The sequence below is a fragment of the Ovis aries genome, chromosome 23 (genome assembly GCF_016772045.2).
Source record: "Ovis aries strain OAR_USU_Benz2616 breed Rambouillet chromosome 23, ARS-UI_Ramb_v3.0, whole genome shotgun sequence".
Classification (NCBI taxonomy): Eukaryota; Metazoa; Chordata; class Mammalia; order Artiodactyla; family Bovidae; genus Ovis; species Ovis aries.
Genome location: NC_056076.1, coordinates 56,463,735 through 56,486,630, shown reverse-complemented (window position 1 = coordinate 56,486,630; position 22,896 = coordinate 56,463,735). Strand labels below are relative to the sequence as shown.

General features: G+C 39.5%; 1 protein-coding gene across 8 annotated transcripts in view; it reads right to left on the bottom strand.

Moving 5' to 3' along the window:
- Positions 1–22,896, bottom strand: part of WDR7 (WD repeat domain 7) — a 355,172-nt gene that overhangs the window by 194,545 nt on the left and 137,731 nt on the right. For all 8 annotated transcript variants that reach the window (XM_060405554.1, XM_060405555.1, XM_060405557.1 and 5 more), the window contains one exon: positions 6,865–6,978. In XM_060405554.1, the coding sequence (XP_060261537.1) occupies positions 6,865–6,978 (114 nt within the window). The remainder of the gene's footprint in view (positions 1–6,864; positions 6,979–22,896) is intronic.

Genomic DNA, 22,896 nt, shown 5'->3' with positions numbered 1-22,896 from the left:
AGTTGAGTTATTTCAAATTCTGAAACATGATGCTGTGAACGTGCTGCACTCAATATGCCAGCAAATTTGGAAAACTCAGCAGTGGCCACAGGACTGGAAAAGGTCAGTTTTCATTCCAATCCCAAACAAAGGCAATGCCAAAGAATGCTCAAACTACTGCACAATTGCACTCATCTCACATGCTGGTGGGCTCACAGAGTCGGACACGACTGAAGCAACTTAGCAGCAGTAGCAGCAGCAGCTCACGCTAGTAAAGTAATGCTTAAAATTCTCCAAGCCAGGCTTCAGCAATACGTGAACCGTGAACTTCCAGACGTTCAAGCTGGTTTTAGAAAAGGCAGAGGAACCAGAGATCAAATTGCCAACATCCGCTGGATCATGGAAAAAGCAAGAGAGTTCCAGAAAAACATCTATTTCTGCTTTATTGACTATGCCAAAGCCTTTGCCTGTGTGGATCACAAGAAACTGTGGAAAATTCTGAAAGAGATGGGAATACCAGACCACCTGAACTGCCTCTTGAGAAATCTGTATGCAGGTCAGAAAGCAACAGTTAGAACTGGACATGGAACAATAGACTAGTTCCAAATAGGAGAAGGAATACGTCAAGGCTGTATATTGTCACCCTGCTTATTTAACTTATATGCAGAGTGCATCATGAGAAACGCTGGACTGGAAGAAGCACAAGCTGGAATCAAGATTGTGATTTGATTGTAATCAGATATGCAGATGACACCACCCTTATGGCAGAAAGTGAAGAAGAACTAAAAAGCCTCTTGATGAATGTGAAAGAGGAGAGTGAAAAAGTTGGCTTAAAGCTCAATATTCAGAAAACTAAGATCATGGCATCCAGTCCCATCACTTCATGACAAATAGATGGGGAAAGAGTGGAAACAGTGAAAGACTTTATTTTTCTGGGCTCCAATATCACTGCAGATGGTGACTGCAGCAATGAAATGAAAAAACACTCCTTGGAAGGAAAGTTATGACCAAACTAGATAGCATATTAAAAGCAGAGACATTACTTTGCCAACAAAGGTCCGTCTAGTCAAGGCTATGGTTTTTCCAGTGGTCATTATGGATGTGAGATTTGGACTATAAAGAAAGCTGAGCGCAGAAGAATTGATGCTTTTGAACTGTGGTTTGGAGAGGACTCTTGAGAGTCCCTTGGACTGGAAGGAGATCCAACCAGTCCATCCTAAAGGAGATCAGTCCTGGGTATTCATTGGAAGGACTGATGCTGAAGCTGAAACTCCAGTACTTTGGCCACCTCATGCGAAGAGCTGACTCATTTGAAAAGACCCTGATGCTGGGAAAGATTGAGGGTGGGAGGAGAAGGGCACGACAGAGGATGAGATGGTTGGATGGCATCACCGACTCGATGGATGTGGGTTTGGGTGGACTCCGGGAGTTGGTGATGGACAGGGAGGCCTGGCGTGCTGCAGTTCATGGGGTTGCAAAGAGTCGGACACAACTGAGCGACTCAAGTGAACTGAACATCCTATCAATGTGTACTAAAACTGAGTTATAAACACTAAGCAGCGAAAAGTATTTTCCTTTGCATTTTCATGTCCCAGTTTTTTAAAAAAGTATATAAAGGTAAATTAGTTGAAATGACATCTTTCAGAAAACTACAGAATCCACACTTATTTTTCTTAAAAAAGGGAACTACACGGTAAATAAACCACAGCACTCATGATGTATAATTATCCAAAATATTCATAATAGTAAACTTATATTTTATAGTAGCCAACATTTTGAAGTTAATCAGAAGAGTAGTAATAACAGTTTAGAACAAATGATTTAAAAATCACATTGTTCTGAGACTATCAGTTATAAATTAAAGAATGAGAAAGGGAAAGGGTAAAATGCAGAAAGTCTTATTCTAGTTTATTAATTATATGGCTTCTATCTCTCTGCTAAGAAAGTATTTCTGATTTCTGAATATATAATGCCCTAAATTTTGCCCTTTGGGAATTTAACAAGATGAATTTCCTATCTTTCAGTCAAAACAAATGTATAAACATTTTATGAACAGGGCCTCAGTAAATGGTAAAATTAACAAATCAATATTTAGTCTCAGACAAGGCGTGCTTTTCAGCTCTATTTCAATATACTAGAAATGTTGACTTTGCTCTGTGAATCTATGTTAAGGTGTCAGTTTTATGTTGGTGACTTCAAAAAGCTAGACAGAACCACACAAATTTCATTTTACAAGTACATAATAACTATTTACATTATGAGCACTAATTGTATTTAGTCTTAACATCATACTAGTTGTAAATAACTTAAAGAACAAATTGTAAAAGAACATTTAAAGAATACACGCTGATTTTTTTCCCTCATGGGAGATAATCTCTTGCTCTAACTCTAGAATAACAAGTTTGCCTTCTAGGCAGTAAGACAGGACAGCTGGCAAACGTCGGGCTCAGGCTTGCAATCCTACCTAAGCAGGAAAGGTGGGCTGTGACATCATCTCCCATTTCAAAGGAAGCGATGCCAAAGTTCAGTGAGTCTGAGACTGAGGCAGGTTGGGGTGGTGTTCAAGTTCACACGTGGGCTCTGGAATGAGGCAGGACACATTCTCGGTCCCTTGAACATGAACTCCCCTGAGCACATTTCCTCATCTATCTGGACAAATAACCAGAATACACTTCAAAGAAATGCTGTTAGAATCAAGAATAAAGAAGTTGGTACGAAGTTAACAACTTGATACTACTTTCAAGTTCTCTTACCTTTCTCTATTTTTTCTTTATTCCATAGCATTTCTCATCTTTTTAATGTAAATTGAATCTTACAAGAAAGTACAACAGATGGAGTCAGCTCGCCCATCCGAGGCTCTGCAGCGTCGCTGCGCCTGCTGTGAGCGGCTCAGTCTGTCCCCTGTGCTGCTGACTAGCACCAAGTGGTCTCTTCCTGACAATGTCAGTGGCTCCTGACCCTTTACTGCCGTTATGTGGTCAGTTTGTGTCCTTGTGGTATTGAACAAAGGGTAGGATGCTGCAGTATGACCCCCAGGAGAATAGAGTCAATTTCTTAAAGGGATCCCTGCAGGTTTGTGAATAAAACGCGTCCAAAATTCTTTTAAAACTGATATAAGGGAGGATGTTTTAAAATACAACATTTAGGGGATATATCTCTTCATTCTCACTCAGAATGCTATCCTTTACCTCAATGAAAACCGCGTAAAAATAACCAAAAAACTCACCTAAGAGGTCTACCTTAAAAAAAACAGATTATGATTTGTCTAAAAACATATATATATATCAGTTTTTAATGAGATGTACTCCATTAATATAATTATTGCCTATTAATATTACAGTGAAAATAAGAACATACTATTTACAAATATTGATACATATATATAAATTCATATATATATGAACATTTAAACTAGAATATCAAAAATAAAAGTATACATACAAAAGCAAGTGCACAGGTGTAGAATATGTGTGTGACTCTAAAATTGTAAATAATCCAGAAACAATCTTAATGCCATTCTTTGTACTTTCAAGAAAATACTACTATTACTGTTAAAACAGATTTTAAATATACAGAGTATTGCAAAACCTGAAAGAATTCCTTTGGTGGGGGCAGGGAGTATATTCCCCATTCATACTTTGTAATATTTTTTAAAAGTGAGAAATAGGTTTTAATATTTTTTCTAAATAAAACAATATTGATCTAATATTGTTAATATTAGATATTATTAATCTAATATGGCTTTGATATGCATTTAAGACATTTGGTTAAAGGAAAGAGCCTGATAAACCTTAGACTGGAATGCTAAGTAAAACTGAGGGCGTGTGTTGACCAAGGCACTACTGGCATTACTTTGTAGAGCCGATCAATAGATATTAGCTTTAAAAAGAGAGATTTAGAAAGAAGCTGCAGCATATTTTTGAAATGACAGGGTGAAGGTTTAAATTGTCTCAATCAAGGCTCAATTTTTTCTTCCCAGTTTTTCCAGCTGTTCTCTTTCAGTTGAGACTCTTCATTTCAAATAAATTTAATTAGTTCCAATTGATCATAGCCAACACTTACACAGCTTTATCCATGCTTCTTTACTTTTATACAGCAAACACTAACAAAGACTGCCAGGCTCAGATCAAGGGTCGCAAGACAATATTCATACTTCATTCGCTCTCACCCAGAAGAAAAATTTCAGCTTTGAAATTCTGCCTACAGCAAAAGCACTAAATTATACCGCATATTTGAATTGTTATCTTGGTCAGCTGTTGAATTCAGTTAATTGGAGAATTCAGCCTCAGATTACCACAAAAATAAAATTAATACAGCCACACGTATCAGCCTAGCTACAGCAGTCAAATAAGATTTCATTCAAAATAGAGGCAAATATCTGTCATGATATAATTTCTATTTTATTTTATGAGGTGATATTACTAGAGCAATTCCTTTTAAATAATCAGGGGGGAAAGTCAGGGTTTTCAGGGTGAATAGCTGAACTGGCCAGTTTTCCCTTTTGCAGTACCTCCTGCGCTCTACAATGCTGGTCGGCCTAAAATAAGATTATTCTGCTTGAAACAGGTTTCTCTCAAATGCACCTACCGTATTTTTCATAATGCAATTTATATAGGATTCTAGTCAATAAAAAGAAATATGGTTTTCTTCTAAACCCTCACAAAAATCTATACCACATCTTAATCAAGTCACACAATCTAAAGGTAATGTGAACGATCCAAAGACTGCAGGGCGCTGGTTGCTCTGACAACATGTTAAGGAAGTCTTTCCCAGCTATTTAAATTCTTCGGCTCCTGAGCATCGCATGCACTTAACTGAACTTCTTACAGATTCAAATATAGTTTATGCAGCATTAATTGACTCTCCAAACTAGATTTTCATTTTTAAGCTTCCTGATTTTTTTTTTTTTACAGTAAAATAAACACAGAGTCACGTGCCCTAACTCTGACTCGTGACTTCGGCAGAGCATAGTTCATAATTTCAATGTACTGATTTAATAATAGTTACTTGAGTGCTCAAAAATTCAGCTTTTCTTCTGGAATGGAAAGTGAGATATTCTACTATTGCAAAGGTAACTTCTATTATTTAAACCATGACTTTTTGCAGACAAGAAAACCTTTAAAATTTGAGGTAATAAAACATATCTATATATTATTTTTTTTAAAAGCAGTAAAAACTGAATAGAGCAAGAACTCATTTTTAAAAACCTACAACTTGCCTAGATGGGAGGGGAGAATGGATACTTATAGAGGAAAGGCTGAGTACCTTCGCTGTTGACCTGAAACTATCACAATATTGTTAATCGGCCACACTTCAAGACATAATACAAAGTTTAAAAAAAAAGAAATAAAAAAATAAAAAATTTGCAAATGATATCTTCTAGTAGCTACTGAAACAAACCCTATAACTTACAGTATAAATGACTTTTAGCAAAGCTGGAAGTTTGAGAAATAATTTACATATATATTTAAGATGGATGGTATTTTTTAAATCAATGAACCCATACATTAAAAAGCAAGAGCCACCACCACCACCATCATATTTTTTGCTGAAAACCAGATGTTCCATGATAAAGTCAACGACAGCAGTGGCACAGTCCATAGGTTTTTAAATACAGGCTTTGATCATTTTCAGGAGAGAACAGTAGGCTCCCTCAGGTGATAACAGTAAAGAACCTGCCACACACAGCTTTAAGAGGAAAAAGGGAGGGGAAAAAAGCCAACTTCCCTTCAGTTTTTTTTTTTTAACCCCCTCTTCCTTTAATGACTGTTGAAAATTTTACTGACACTTTGTGAGCCTGCTTCTTTTCAAATTATTGATTACTATTAAGTTAATATATCTCGCTTCACAATAGTTATAGATTTATTTGGTCAGATTTTATTTTTTAACCATCCACACCAAAAACAAGAGCTTATCATTCTTAATACCAATACAAATAGTATACTGGGCTTCCCTGATGGCTCAGATGGTAAAGCATGTGCCTACAATGTGGGAGACCCGGGTTCAATCCCTGGGTTGGGAAGATCTCCTGGAGAAGGAAATGGCAACCCACTCCAGTATTCTTGCTTGGAAAATCCCATGGATGGAGGAACCTGGTAGGCTACAGTCCATGGGGTCGCAAAGAGTTGGACACGACTGAGCAACTTCACTATAAATAGTATACTAGGTTGTTTTTATCCTCTGTGCACTGAAAGAAATTGAGCTGAATGCATTTGCATATTCAGTAATCGGCCCTGCTCTAAGTCTATTAAAAGATAGGTTGAACATAATGCAGTGTGTGGCTTTCCTAAATTTTACCACATGTCTGATTATGTGATAAATAACAGAGAAAAGAATGCTCAACACCCAAACAATGAAAGTAACTTTTAAAAAAGCATTCATTTCTACCGTACAGGTAGAAAGAGCATCTGTAAGTTTCCTCAGGTAGCCTATGTTGCATGTATCACTATTACAACTTCAATATTTTCAGTCTATCCTAGGGCGTGCTGCAGTCCACGGGGTCTCAAAGAGTCAGACGTGACTTGGTGACTGAACAACAAGACTACTGTAGCTGCAAAACCTGTCAAAACACAAGAGGCGTCCTCCTCTACATGTTCCGAGACTTCAGTAATGCTCCTAGCCTCTGAATTAGAAGGTCCCTGGAAAATCGGACACACAGCTAGCGGGCTCATTGTTAAGGCAACAATGAGCAAACCTGGACCAAATAAACAGTTCTGCTTCTTTCTACTTCAAGACCAGAAAGGGCACTAAAGGGTCTCAAAAAACTAAGCATTCCATCAGTGAAAGTTTCCATCCATGTATTTAGTCCTGCTATAAATGACCTAGAAGCATTTTCCGATATCAGATAAAGTTCATCCAGGTGACATTAAAGATGTCTCTTCTTACCAGTCGTGATGTCATCATCCACAAGGTCATGCTCCTCCTCTTGGACTTTGGCTTCTGGCCCGGAGGCATCAGGAGCAGTGGTGATCGTCTGCATGGCTTCTGCTGAGACCCCCGCTGAAACAAAGAAGAGCTAGTTTGTAAAAACTAAAAGAGAAGTGGACCAAAACTCTTAAAGTGGTTTAATTTACTTACTGGATGAAAATGCAGTATGTTAAAAAAAAAAAAAAAAACCACCATATATTCATCCAAATTAGGAAGAGACAGAAAGTAACGAACCAAACATTCACGTATGCTCTCTGCTGCTTTCTATGTACATACATGCATGGATGCAAACCATATTACTTTTAACCAAGATCTGGGAACAAAAAACTGAAGTTGTATAGTTTCACTTGCTTCCTTTCAACATGTTTACTAGTTATTTTAGGAAATTTAGACACGCTTATGCCTTAAAAAAAAGTGAGAAAACCTAGAAAGTGAAGGACTATTTTAAAAGTTTGCTTCTCTTTAATATCAGTTTGCTTGTAATTTGAGGGGTGGGAAGAGCGATGATGACAAAAGAGGGATTTGGGTTCTGGGTCTTTGAAAGAGACCTTAAATGTATTTCTCCAAGGGTATAACAGGCGGCACTAATGGTAAAGAACCTGCCTGTCGATGCAGGATACAAAAAATATGCAGGTTCAACCCTTGTACTGGGAAGATCCCCGAGAGGAGGAAATGGCAACCCACTCCAGTATTCTTGCCTGGAGGATTCCATGGACAGGGGAGTCTGGCAGGCTACAGTCCATGCGGTCGCACAGAGCTGGACACGACTGAAGCAACTTAGCACGCATGCAAGAATTAGATAGAAGGTTCAGTGACAATTACTGAACTGAAAGCAACTAACTGAAAGCTGACAGGTGAACTAGATGAGGGCACCCTAAACTTCCATTCTCTGAAACACCTGAGAACTTGAGAGAACTTCCCACAAATGTCTTTTCAACACCTATCTTCCCATTCTAGATAAAACACAGATTTCCCCCACTATCTGGAAGTAGTGCATTGCTATGACAACAAAAGAGGGATACGTGTTCATAGAATCACATGATATTGAGTACAACCACTGAGAAGTCCTCCATGTATCTGTGGTTCCTCCTTATCTGTGGATATTCAACCAATGACGTTGGCTCGCTCACGTAATATTGTAGTACTTACTAGTGAAAAAGAACCACGTGTAAGTGGATCCACTCAGGTCAAACTAAGGTTGTTCAAGGGTCAACATATAAATGAAAATAAAACTACAGATCAGTAATTCTCATGAATCTAGACACAAAAATCCTCAACAAAATGTAAGCAAGTAGAATTCAACAAAACATAAAAAGAATTATATACCATGACAGAGTGAGATGTATTCAGTTGGGAAGCAAGCCTGGCTCTATATTCAAAAAGTCAATGCTATTCAAAATTTTAACAGACTAAAGAAGAAACAATCATACGATCATGTCAATAATTTGACAAAATTCGACATCATGATTTTAAAAACTCTCAGAAAAACAGAAATAGAGGAAGAGGGGGAACCTGTGCAACTTAATAAAGAGCACCTATTAAAAATCTAACATTATATTTAATGGTGAAAGACTGAACGCTTTCCTCCTATGATCAAGAATGAAGCAAAGATGTCCACATTGTTGCTCTTATTTGACACAGCATTAGAAATTCTAGACAGTGCAATATAGTAAGAAAATAAAACATGTACAGTTTGCAATGAAGTGACTCCATTCAAGATAAAAACAACCGTCTACGTGGAAATTTAAAGGAATCCACAAAACAAACAAAGTTGAGTACAGCAAGGCTGCAGAATACAAGAAAAAGGGCTTCCCTGGTGGCTCAGTAGTAAAGAATCCACCCGCCAGTTCAGGAAACAGAGATTTGATCCCTGATCTGGGAAGATCCCACCTGCCACGGAGCACCTAAGCCCACGCACCACAACCACTGAAGCCTGCAGGCCAGAGTCCGTGCTCCACAACAAGAGAAGCTACCGCAATGAGAGGTCCAGGCAATAAAGAAATACAATTTTTAAAAAAAGAATACTAAAGTATTTTAAAGATCATATTTCTATACACTAGCAATGAACACATGGACACCTAATTTTTAAAAAAATTCTATTAATAATGGCTCAAAAATACTGAAATACTTGGATGCCAATTGAAAAAAACATACAGGAATTACATGCTGATATCTACAAAACACTGATCAAACATCAAAGAGGCCTAAATAAATGAATGGAGAGACATACCATGTTCATAAGCTGAAAGAGTCTATATAGTAAAGATGTGAAATTCTCCATATATAGGTTTACTGTTAACTTCTATCAAAATCCCAGCCTGATTTACTGGTGTATATATAGACAAAATTCTTCTAGAATTATTTAGAAAGACAAAGGAACTAGAATAGTTTTAAAAAATTGGGAAAAAAACAAGGTAGGAAAAAAATCTGCCCCATTTCAAGACTTACCAAATTGTTAAAACTACATGGTTTTAGGTTCATGGACCAGAACAGAAAACCAGAAGACAATCACAGATACACCCAGTGATATTCGACAGAGGTACAAAAGCAAATCAGTGGAGGAAAGACAGTCTCTTCTATAAATGGACTGCTACAACTGGATAACCGGAGACAAAAATATGAACCCTGACCTAACGCTCACACCTTTTATAAGAATTAACTCACAGTGAATCATGGACTTACATGTAGAACATATGACCACAAAGATTTTAGGGAAAAAAAAAAAAAAAGAGAGAGAAAACCCTTGATACCTGAGGCCAGACCTAAGCACAGCCCATAAAAGGAAAACTGGTAAAGTGGACCTGATTAAAATTAAAAACGTCTGGAATTTCCCTAGTGGTCCAGTGGTTAAGAATCTGCCTTATGTGGGGGACACGGGTTCGATCCCTGGTCTGGGAAGATCCCACATGCTCAAGAGCAACTAGGCCCACGCACTAAACTACCGAAGCCCCCACAGCTAGAACCCAGGCTCCACAGCAAGAGAAGCCACTGCAGGGAAGCCTGTGTCCCACAACGAGAGAACAGCCCCTGCTCACCACAACTAGAGAAAGCAACTCTAGGGAGGCGAAACGGACATGTGCTTGCTTAGGACTGGGAGAGAACTTCCCTGGTAGCTCAGCGGTCAAGAATCCCCCTGCCAGTGCAAGGGACGTAAGCCTTGCTCCCAGGTTAGATCCCTGGGTTGGGAAGATGCCCTAGAGAAGGAAATGGCAACCCACTCCAGTATTCCTGCCTGAGAAATCCCATGGGCAGAGGAGCCTGGTGGGCTACAGCCCATGGGGCGGCAAAGAGTTAGACGTGACTGAGCAGCTAAACAACAACTACAAAGGGCGGGGAGGATGGGGGCGAATGAGTAGTTAAACTCAGGAGTCTTTGGTTTCTTTTTGTGTGATGAAGATGTTCTGAAATTGATTACAGTGACGGTTACACAATTCTGTGAATGCGGTTAAAAAAACAAAACACACTGGATGGCACAGTTGTAAGTGTGAAGTCGATGGGATGTGAATTATATCCCAAAGAAGTTCTTTAAAAATGTGCTTTTCTACTATTCCAGATCAATGAAGAAACCCACACCCCTTTCTGTGTACTCTTTTGGTATGGTCTCTGCCATGAAGAAAACAGGGAGAAAAGAACCATACAGAACATTTATGCAATAAGAAAACAGACTCCACCATGAACGTTTTTCTTGTGTCAGGAAGGCTAATGTTCCATTTTTAATTTAGAAAATTAAACTATATTCCTCATTTTGACCATGCTTGTAACTCATCCTATTATTTCTTACAGTCAAATTTTCTGGGTTATTTTGTTACCAATCAATTAAAAAAAAAAAGATTGATTTGGATAATTCAAAATTCTATATATTACATTTTTTTAAAGGATCAGCTAAATATCTAAACTGCAGTCAAATGGGGGTAATGGGATGATAACAAAATACCTGAGAGTCCAAACTTTTGTTGGAAGATATAATGAGTGATAATGCAAAGACCAAATTACTAAAATCTATTCTCAAATACAAACAGCACAGATGATTTAAAACTAATTTTAATAAGTTTGTTTTAAGGAAATGATAGAAGTTTCTCCTTTTGAACTTTTGGACCATAGAGTTACAATAAAAGATGAGCAAAATCTATTACTGAACCTTTTTAAGCATGGTAATCATTACCTACAAAAAAGGAAAGGTGGGGATAATAACAATTTAAAAAATTCCCAAAACCTAGGTACTTATAGTCTCCATAGTATTTAGTGACACTTTTTTACATGACTATCTTATGATAATAGGAGACATTCTTCATAAGGCAAAATTATAGGGCAGAAATCAAATCAGTGATTGCCAGAGGCAAGGAGTACGGTAGGAGGACCGACTATAAAATGGTCTAAGCAAATATTCAGAATAACGAAAATAATGAATATCTTAATTGTGATAGTAGAAATATGACTACCCACATTTGCCTAAAATTCACAGAACTGTACACTAGAAAGAGCGAATTTTACCATACATAAATTATACCTCAACAAACCTAACTATTAAAAAAAAAAATACAATAGAAGGTACTACATCACTGTCACTAAAGAGAATTGAGGTTATATCAGAATACAATGCTATTTTCAATGGAACACAAAGACCAGAAGAAAAAAAAATGTATTCCTTTCTTCCTGGTATTAAAAAGCTAAACTTTTTGAAACATAAGTCATTTCATCACTATCCACTATCAGTAAGATGATGAAAATATTCCTGAGAAATACTAGGATACCTACATCGAAGCTTCAGCTTCTTGCATATTTATATTATGCAACATTATAAGCACTGTCAATTAATTATATGGTGGTACTTTGCCATTTTTTTATGTACTTGTTGTAGGTGATCTTATTTGTCAAACTATGCCATAAAATCTAAGACATTCACTTTCTGAATCTCTTCAAAATATTTGGCAGTAAAGAACATCTCATAAAGATTCAATAAATACATTGAGACTAGAACTCAATACCTTCAATCCCGTGACACAAATTATGTTATTTAAATATACTATAAAATAATAGTAAGTGTGCTTTGGTGAAAAAGATATAATAAAGAGATACAATTTTTTTAAAAAAGAGAAAACATTAATGGGAAAATGTGAGGCATTTAAAAAACCAAATCCAGATTCACAAAATTAAAAAAAATGAATGTACATTATGCTGGAAATAGGTATCTATAAATGGGTTCTACCCTGTGAATCAGGAGGAAAATAAGGAAAAACATGGAATGGAGCAGAAAAGTGGTATAAGTTTGGACACAGAAGAGGAAGGCATGAGGCTAGGCTGTGGCACCAGCAAAAATAAAAAGCAGAGAGCAAGGAAGACTATGTGAGATCGCCACACCATCCGGACAAGAACACTCAGACCACTGCTCATTGTGAGAGATGCACGCAGACAACTTTCTCGTTTGTACGCAATATTTGTAACCGCTTCAGAAAAACATTTTCAATGTAAATGTGGAAATCCAGTTTTCAAAATCAACAAAATGAAACTGCACTTGCCTCTACCCACCTGCAAAATCAGGGACAGTATTATAAAATTTATCTTTCAAAAGCTTATAAAGTACCTTTATAAACATTTTCTTCTATTGCCTGATATCCGAGTGACGACTAACGAGGTGAACTCTGAAGACTTCAGTGTCGTGTGGTTAAGTGAACAGAGATTAAAGACTAAATTTTAATAGAACAAAATTTAAAGCATAGCGCTATAACCATGTTGCAATATAAAACCATTTAAGTTCATTACAATATGTTTCTATTGAAGATGAAAGTGAGACACAATATTCTTGGACTCAGAAAGAAAACTATATACCACAATATTTACAAATATTAACAAACAGTGTATTTCTCTTTCCCACTGTAATACAGATTTCCACTGAGACTGAAAAATGGATCTAAAAGAATAGCAGGTATTTTTTTTCTTTCATCAGCCTTTCCCAACTGCGGTTTCCCAGTGCTCCAATTAAAGTACACAAGGCAAGAATCTGATACGTAGCTTTACTTTGAATAAAGTAAAATTTCACAGTGTGGAAGGGAGGAGGTGTGTATCTCGAGTTTATTTTCAGGCAGCAGGCTTGAATTTATTGGAAGCAGATCTCCGCAGTGAGTGACCGCATGGCTCCGCATTCCCCACGATCCTTATGACAGACAGACGGCCGGCCTCGCATTAATTCACTCCACACCACGTCTATCGATCCGTAGCCGGTTCCCTGGTCTCTCCGCACACACTGCCTGTCTGGCTGCCTACACCCACATCAGCACACACACACAAAGGCCAGAGAAAGATAACCTTTCGCTTTCCATTAAAGACACAGTGTCCACTTTTCCTTCCCCAATAACACCAAAAATATAAAATATGGCAGTACAGAAGTCTCAGACGAAAGCCTTCCTATAAGAAATGGTAGAGATATTTACCCCTAATTCTAAAGAGAGATCATTTCATCAAAACAAGTTAGTTTATTAAAGGCCACAAAGCAATTAGAGAAAAGAAAAGTACAGTTAAAAAAAAAAAATGGCTTCAAGCCTGAATAAGGATGTAATAATCATCTGGTCACATAGGTTTTGATAGTTGTTTTCAATGAAATGAAATACATTTTTTCCAAGTTACCTTCTTTTTAGAAAACTGTTCTCACATGAAATGTGATTATAAACAATTGTGAAAGCAGCAGAGACATTTATCGAAATATACCCAAGGAATAGAAAACACAATTAGGAAGGACACTATATCACCAGAACATTAACCTAAGTGGATAAAGCTTTATTATTCCTCTTTCGCAACAAAAACCTAAAAATGATCCATGGTAAAAATTACACCAAATACTTTTAATTCATTGCATGCACTTTTTCAAAGATTTCTGTTTGATTTGCAGGCTATGAGCTGACTCAACACCAATTTTGGTTTCAGAGGACACATAAAATGAACATTTATTTTTTAGCCTATAACATGTTGAGAAACAAAGGCAAAACTGCACTCAAACATAAACTTAAAATAACAACCTATAACCCAAATTACATACCTCAGAACTGGGCAAAATATATCTTCTTGGATCAGAAAGTACCTTTGAAACCATTTGTGACTTTTGCTGTTTTTTTGCTGTCGCTGTTGCTAGGATTATGCAGGCAGAAGTTATACCAGCAAGTGCTAACAAAAAAGGTGCACTAAATACAGTATGCTAAGCATGCTGTTCTTTATAATCATAACAAACTGCTTTAGAGATTAAAGAGAGGCAACCTGATGAAGGCTGGTGAAGCTGAAGATCGCTGGGACACAGGCAGTGGAGACACAGGCCGACTGAGACCAGAGGAAGGAAGGAAGAGGCTGGCACTGCCCGGCTGGGCAAAAAGCAGAGCCACAAGGGTGAAGAAGACGGGCAACCACGCCAAGTTCTCCCATCAACTTTGACCAGAGCACCCAGGCCGCTGCATAGCAAAGCCCTGCCAGGACCTAGCTGCACCAGATTGCCAGTGACACAAAGGTGAAAGATACACCCTACGCTTCCCAGGAGCTCAGGTGTGAGGAAAGGCCATGGAGCTTCACGAACGAGACACAAGCCCGACACGTAATTTGATTTGTGGTTTAGAAAGCTCTCTCCCAGGGCTCCTCTGGTGGCTCAACGGTAAAGAATGCACCTACCAGCGCAGGAGACACGGGTTTGATCCCTGATCCGGAAAGCCCCCACGTGCCGCGCGACAACTAAGCCCGTGTGCCACGACTCCTGAGCCTGCTCTAGAGCCCGAGAGGCGCCACTGCTGAGCCCACCTGCCCTGGGGCCTGTGCTCAACAAGAGAAGCCGCCGCAACTAGAGATCAGCTCCTGCTCGCCACCAAAAGGGCAAAGCCCGCACAGCAACGCAAACCCCGCATTGCCAAAACAAACGAACGAGAGAATGAAGAGAATGCTCTCTCCTGGAACAAGGTGAAGAATGATTTGGAAGGACTAAAAAACAGATACAGCAATAAGGCCAGGGCAAAACTTTCTAAGGTAGCAAAACTTACTTCTTGGAGCCCTACAAGCCCTACTGCCAGGAGGAAAACAGAGGCCTCCTAGCTCCCCGACTTTACCTTTTATCTGCGAGGGTGTGTGCGTAAGCACATTGTGTTCAAGTTTTCCTTCGAAGAAAGGATACCACTTTGCCCACATGTATGAAAAGCACTGATCTCTAATTTTAAAAACAAAGAGTGTATAAATGGGGAGAAAATCAAGAGCTGTTTTTATGGCGGGAGGAGGACTGGACACAGGGAAGGACGAGCAGGGGGAGTCTTTGGCCTGCTCTGGAATGATGGCTATGCTAGGTGGCGGTGGTGCTGTCCAGTCGCTAAGTCGTGTCCGACTCTGCAATCCCGTGGACTGCAGCACGCTATGCTAGGTAAAGGGGCTACAGATGAAAAGGAGAAGACACAAGGACTTCAGAGAAACTTAGAGCTGTGTGGAAAATACAAATTTGCAAGTGAAAATACAGTGAGCACTTTCTGAAAGAAAAAAAATCCATTACAGTCTGCTTGGAATGGGGTGAAGAAGAAAGCCAAGTCAAAAAGAGCCTCACGGAAAGGAAATAGATGAGCTGCATCTTAGAGCATGCGTGAGAATCTACATGGAATGAAAAAAAGTGGGAAAAAAAATATTCCAGGTAAACAGGACAATATGCTAAACGACCCTTATGTATCTACAGAAGTGGGTAGCAGAAGAACAGGTGTGTGGAGAGGCAAGCTACTGAGTGATAATTGCTCAGTCGTGTCTGACTCTGCCAGGCTCCTCTGTAGTCTGCCAGGCTCCTCTGTCCATGGGGATTTTCCGGGCAGGAACACTGGAGTGGGTTGCCATTTCCTTCTCCAAATGGGGAGGCAAAAAAGAGGTTAAAAGAACAGTTCTGGCCAGAGTCCTAAAGACGATGAGAAGCAGGGGGCTAACAGAAAACACAGAACAGGAGAGGAGCATGTTTTTATTCTTTAAGGCTCCAGCATGGCACTTGGAGAGAACAGGTCCACAGGCGGTAACCACAATCACAAGACTGCCGGGGTTGGAAGGCATGCAAGGACAGTCAGCAAGAACTTTAAGACGTGAGGTTTTAGGGTAGTAAGGGTAACCCTTCAACTTCTCTTTCTCATCATCAGCGTAGATGATCAGTTTGTGAGGGACCAGAAGGAGCTGTCTGAAGACAATTATGACGGCAGAGAGTTTGATCTACACTTGCCGGCAGTTCCAAAACGGCAACCAGTGAAAAGCGACAGCTTCTGGCAATCCAGCCAAGCTGCTGTGTGTCCTGGTATGCAACTCAGTGAAAACAAGACATGAGAGAGGGGTACATTACCTACTCAATTCAATGTTGGGTATGGCATACCCATACCCAACACTCACTCAATGTGAGTGGAATAGCCTTAGCACAGCACCTGAGACATGACACGTGCTCAGTAAAGTGCAGCATTATCATCATTACAATTGCTTTTACTATTACTAATTTTGGCTTACTTTATTAAACTATTTCCTTCCCTAGAAGTACTTTACTACCTTCAGTATCCAACACTCAACTTTTTTTCTATTTGATGAATTCATTTATCCATCTTTTTAAGACATTTATTAAGCACTGCCTTCCTCTTTTTAGAACGATGTCTGCAGACATCTTAGGACATCTGCTTATATACAGAAGCCACTTGAAGCCAGAAACAGAATAAATATTTACGTTTCAAAGAACCAATTTATCTTATGATTAGTTCTATTACTGCCAATCATACACACACAAACACACACACATAGGAAAGCTTTTGACTTCTTAATCTCTTTTAACGCACAACACATAACTGATTTGAAATACATGGGGCTCCAACCCGAGGAGTGGTGGCTGCGCAGCACAGGAGGGCCTAGAGGAGCTATCCCACGTTGAAGGTCAGGAACGGTGGCAGTAAGGAGATACCCTCGTCCAAGGTAAGGAGCACCGGCTGTGCTTTGCTGGAGCAGCCGTGAAGAGATACCCCATGCCAAGGTAAGAGAAACCCAAGTAAGATGGTAAGTGTTGCAAGAGGGCATCAGAGGGCAGACACACTGAAACCATACTCACAGAAAACTAGTCAATCTTATCACACTAGGACCACAGCCTTGTCTAACTCAATGAAACCAAGCCATGTCTGCAGGGCAACCCAAGACGGGCAGGTCATGGTGGAGAAGTCTGACACAATGTGGTCCACTGGAGAAGGGAATGGCAAGCCACTTCAGTATTCTTGCCTTGAGAACCCCATGAACAGTATGAAAAGGCAAAATGATAGGATACCAAAAAAGGAACTCCCCAGGTCATTAGGTGTCCAATATGCTACTGGAGATCAGTGGAGAAATAACTCCAGAAAGAATAAAGGGATGAAGCCAAAGCAAAAACAATACCCAGTTGTGGATGTGACTGGTGATAGAAGCAAGATGCTGTAAAGAACAATACTGCATAGGAACCTGGAATGTCAGGTCCATGAGTCAAGGCAAATTGGAAGTGGTCAAACAAGAGATGGTAAGGGTGAACGTCGACATTCTAGGAATCACCGAACTAAAATGGAGAGGAATGGGTGGATTTAACTCAGATGACCATTATATCTACTACTGTGGGCAGGAATCCCTCAGAAGAAATGGAGTAGCCATCATGGTCAACAAAAGAGTCCGAAATGCAGTACTTGGATGCAATCTCAAAAATGACAGATTGATCTCTGTTCGTCTCCAAGGCAAACCATTCAATATCACAGTTATCCAAGTCTATGCCCCAACCAGTAATGCTGAAGAAGCTGAAGTTGAACGGATTTATCAAGACTTACAAGATCTTTTAGAACTAACACCCCAAAAAGATGTCCTTTTCATTATAGGGGACTGGAATGCAAAAGTAGGAAGTTAAGAAACACCTGGAGTAACAGGCAAATTTGGCCTTGGGATGCGGAATGAAGCAGAGCAAAGACTAATAGAGTTTTGCCAAGAAAATGCACTGGTCATAGCAAACACCCTCTTCCAACAACACAAGAGAAGACTCTACACATGGACATCACCAGACGGTCAACACTGAAATCAGATTGATTATATTCTTTGCAGCCAAAGATGGAGAAGCTCTATACAGTCAACAAAAACAAGACCAGGAGCTGACTGTGGCTCAGATCATGAACTCCTTATTGCCAAATTCAGACTTAAATTGAAGAAAGTAGGGAAAACCGCTAGACCATTCAGGTATGACCTAAATCAAATCCCTTATGATTATACAGTGGAAGTGAGAAATAGATTTAAGGGCCTGGATCTGGTAGATAGAGTGCCTGATGAACTATGGAATGAGGTTCGTGACATTGCACAGGAGACAGGGGTCAAGGCCATCCCCAAGAAAAATAAATGCAAAAAAGCAAAATGGCTGTCTGGGGAGGCCTTACAAATAGCTGTGAAAAGAGAGGCGAAAAGCAAAGGAGAAAAGTAAAGATATAAGCATCTGAATGCAGAGTTCCAAAGAATAGCAAGAAGAGATAAGAAAGCCTTCTTCAGTGATCAATGCAGAGAAATAGAGGAAAACAACAGAATGGGAAAGACTAGAGATCTCTTCAAGAAAATTAGAGATACCAAGGGAACATTTTATGCGAAGATGGGCTCGATAAAGGACAGAAATGGTATGGACCTAACAGAAGCAGAAGATATTAAGAAGATGTGGCAAGAATACATGGAAGAACTGTACAAAAAAGATCTTCACAACCCAGATAATCATGATGATGTGATCACTAATTTAGAGCCAGACATCCTGGAATGTGAAGTCAAGTGGGCCTTAGAAAGCATCACTATGAACAAAGCTAGTGGAGGTGATGGCATTCCAGTTGAGCTATTTCAAATGCTGAAAGATGATGCTGTGAACGTGCTGCACTCAATATGCCAGCAAATCTGAAACACTCAGCAGTGGCCACAGGACTGGAAAAGGTCAGTTTTCATTCCAATCCCTAAGAAAGGCAATGCCAAAGAATGCTCAAACTACCGCACAACTGCACTCATCTCACATGCTAGTAAAGAAATGCTCAAAATTCTCCAAGCCAGACTTCAGCAATACGTGAACCGTGAACTCCCTGATGTTCAAGCTGGCTTTAGAAAAGGCAGAAGAACCAGAGATCAAATTGCCAACATCCGCTGGATCATGGAAAAAGCAAGAGAGTTCCAGAAAAACATCTATTTCTGCTTTACTGACTATGCCAAAGCCTTTGACTGTGTGGATCACAAGAAACTGTGGAAAATTCTGAAAGAGATGGGAATACCAGACCACCTGACCTGCCTCTTGAGAAATCTGTATGCAGGTCAGGAAGCAATAGTTACAACTGGACATGGAACAACAGACTGGTTCCAAATAGGAAAAGGAGCACGTCAAGGCTGTATATTGTCACCCTGCTTATTTAACTTATATGCAGAGTACATCATGAGAAAAGCTGGACTGGAAGAAACACAAGCTGGAATCAAGATTGCCGAGAGAAACATCAAGAACCTCAGATATGCAGATGACACCACCCTTATGGCAGAAAGTGAAGAGGAGCTAAAAAGCCTCTTGATGAAAGTGAAAGAGGAGAGTGAAAAAGTTGGCTTAAAGCTCAACATTCAGAAAACGAAGATCATGGCATCTGGTCCCATCATTCATGGGAAATAGATGGGGAAACAGTGGAAACAGTGTCAGACTTTATTTTTTGGGCTCCAAAATCACTGCAGATGGTGACTGCAGCCATGAAATTAAAAGATGCTTGCTCCTTGGAAGAAAAGTTATGACCAACCTAGATAGTATATTCTAAAGCAGAGACATTACTTTGCCGACTAAGGTCCATCTAGTCAAGGCTATGGTTTTTCCTGTGGTCATGTATGGATGTGAGAGTTGGACTGTGAAGAAGGCTGAGCGCCAAAGAATTGATGCGTTTGAACTGTGGTGTTGGAGAAGACTCTTGAGAGTCCCTTGGACTGCAAGGAGATCCAACCAGTCCATTCTGAAGGAGATCAACCCTGGGATTTCTTTGGAAGGAATGACACTAAAGCTGAAGCTTCAGTACTTTGGACACCTCATGTGAAGAGCTGACTCATTGGAAAAGACTCTGATGCTGGGAGGGACTGGGGGCAGGAGGAGACGGGGACGACCCAGGATGAGATGGCTGGATGGCATTACAGACTCGATGGACGTAAGTCTGAGTGAACTCCGGGAGTTGGTGATGGACAGGGAGGCCTGGCGTGCTGCGATTCATGGGGTCGCAAAGAGTCAGACATGACTGAGCAACTGAACTGAACTGAACTTGTTTTAATATTATTCTAGTAGATGACATATTTAATTGGCAGTAATATATTATAAAATCACACAAAAGGCATTTGTGATATTCTAATAATTTCCCATAGTAATTAACTTAGATAAATACTATGATGTGCTCTGACTTCATTATTTGAGAATGTTAGGTTCTTCTATAGATAACTCAAAAACATTTGGATGGATGAAAGCCATGAGAAATGTTAAGTATAGACAATAAATAAACAACGAGTTTGTGAGACTAGAAGCAAAACTCATGAGGTATATAAGTATGGATGGTAAGTTAATGAGCTGGAAGATATGCTATATGTTAAAAAGAATGAAGCAAGCAAGAATGCTACTTACAAACAGAAACAAACGGAAAGACCAAGTCATCATACAAATGGGAAACTGTAACACTTCTCAAAGAAAATATCTGTAAGACCTTGGGTTTGCCAATGCATTTCTAGAGGACTAAAAGCATGAGTCGTGAAATATATAACTGATAATTGGCTTTATCAAAAAGTAAAACTTCTGTAAATGATGTTCAGAAAATGAAAGACAAGTTTAAAGATTGGAGAAAAATATTTGAAAAGATTACACATCTGCTAAAGGATGTGTGTATATATAAGGAACTCTTAAGACCCAACAATAAGAAAACAATCAACCTAAAAGAAAAAAATAAATGGGCAAAAGACTCAAACATGCATTTCACCAAAGAGGATTTATGGATTGCGAGCAATCATGTGAAAACATGTTCAATTTGATAGTCATTGACATGACATGCTTAGTTGCTCAGCCATGTCCGAGTCTTTGGAACTCTACAGACTGTAGTCCACCAGGCTCCTCTGTCCATGGAATTCTCCAGGCAAGAATACTGGAGTGGGCAGCCATTCCTTCTCCAAGGGATCTTCCCAATCCAGGGATCGAACCCAGGTCTCCTGCATCGTAGGTGCATCCTTTACCATCTGAGTCACCAGGGAAGCCCACTCACCAGTCATGAGGGAAGTGCAAATTAAAGTCACAATGAGGTATCACTACATATGTTTCAGGATGCCTAAAATAAAAAAAAATTAATTTCTTTTTAAAAAAGGAACTGTGGTGTTGCAGAAGACTGTTGAGAGTCCCTTGGACTGCAAGGAGATCCAACCAGTCCACTCTGAAGGAGATCAGTCCTGGGTGTTCTTTGGAAGGACTGATACTACAGCTGAAACTCCAATACTTTGACCACCTCATGCAAAGAGGGGACTCATTGGAAAAGACTCTGATGCTGGGAGGGATTGGGGGCAGGAGGAGAAGGGGACGACAGAGGATGAGATGGCTGCATGGCATCACCGACTCGATGGACATGAGTTTGGATGAACTCTGGGAGTTGGTGACGGACAGGGAGGCCTGCTGCTAAGTCGCTTCAGTTGCGTCCGACTCTGTGCGACCCCGTAGACGGCAGCCCACCAGGCTCTCCCGTCCCTGGGATTCTCCAGGCAAGAACACTGGAGTGGGTTGCCGTTGCCTTCTCCCAGGGAGGCCTGGTGTGCTGCAATTCATGGGGTCGCAAAGAGTCGGACACGACTGAGCAACTGAACTGAACTGAACTGAACTATATTGTGCTGGCAATGATACCGAGCAACAGTAAATAGTAATACAATTTACTGCTAGCAAGAATGCAAAATCCTGCAGTTACTCTGAAAAATAGTTTGGCAGGGTTTTCTTTTATATGACACTCATATTTATCAAATGATCTAGCAATTCCGATCCTAGATATTTACCCAAGTAAACTGAAATCTTATGTCTATACAAAATCCTAAACATGGATAGTTATGCAGCTTATTCATAATCACCCAAACCTGGAAACAACCCGTATGTCCATAAACAGGTGAGAGGATAAAAGAACTCTGGTATAGCCATATAATGGAACACTATTTAGCAATAGAAACAAATGAAATACTGAGTCATGCAGTAGTTTGGGTGAACTTTAAATATATCTGCTGAGTGAAAGACATCAAGCCCAAAATGCTACATGTTGTATAATTCCTACTTATACTGAATTTTGGTAAAGGCAAAACTGCAAGGATAGAAAAAACTGGTGGTTGCCAAGAACTGGTGGAGGTGGGACTGATTGCCAAGGAACTAAAAAAGAAATTTTCAAGGTGGTTGAAATATTCTTATGGCACTGTGATGGCAGATATCTGAACCTAATTCATTGGTTAAAACTCAAAAACCTATATACCCAAACAGTAAACTCTGTTGCTTGTAAATTTAAAAAATGATGATTACAAATTTACAAGAATGTCAGGGGACCCAAAATAAACTGCAGACTGTGGCAAATGAATATAATTACACTGTAAGTGTAGGCATAACAACACAGAAAGGTGTAAAGAAAAAAAAAGGAGTTGACACTAAGCAACTTTGCAAAACAGGCCACAACCCTGCTTACTGTAAAGCTAAAGACAGAAAGAACTGTACTCACATACTGTATCCTTGTTGGTAAACTGTTTTTTTCACAGAGGGACGGGTTAGCAATTTTTAAACTACTTTTTCATGTCTACTAGGGTTGGAAAAAACAAGTAAATCTATCACAGATAATAAGAATTAGATTTTTCACACTCAGAGAAATTACGAATATGCAAAGAGGAAGACTAGGCTGAATCCTGTGATAGTGGATTAAAAAGGATATGTCAGTATCAACCCATCTCTATTTTAATAATATATAGAGAAACAGGCAGATACAGAAACAATAA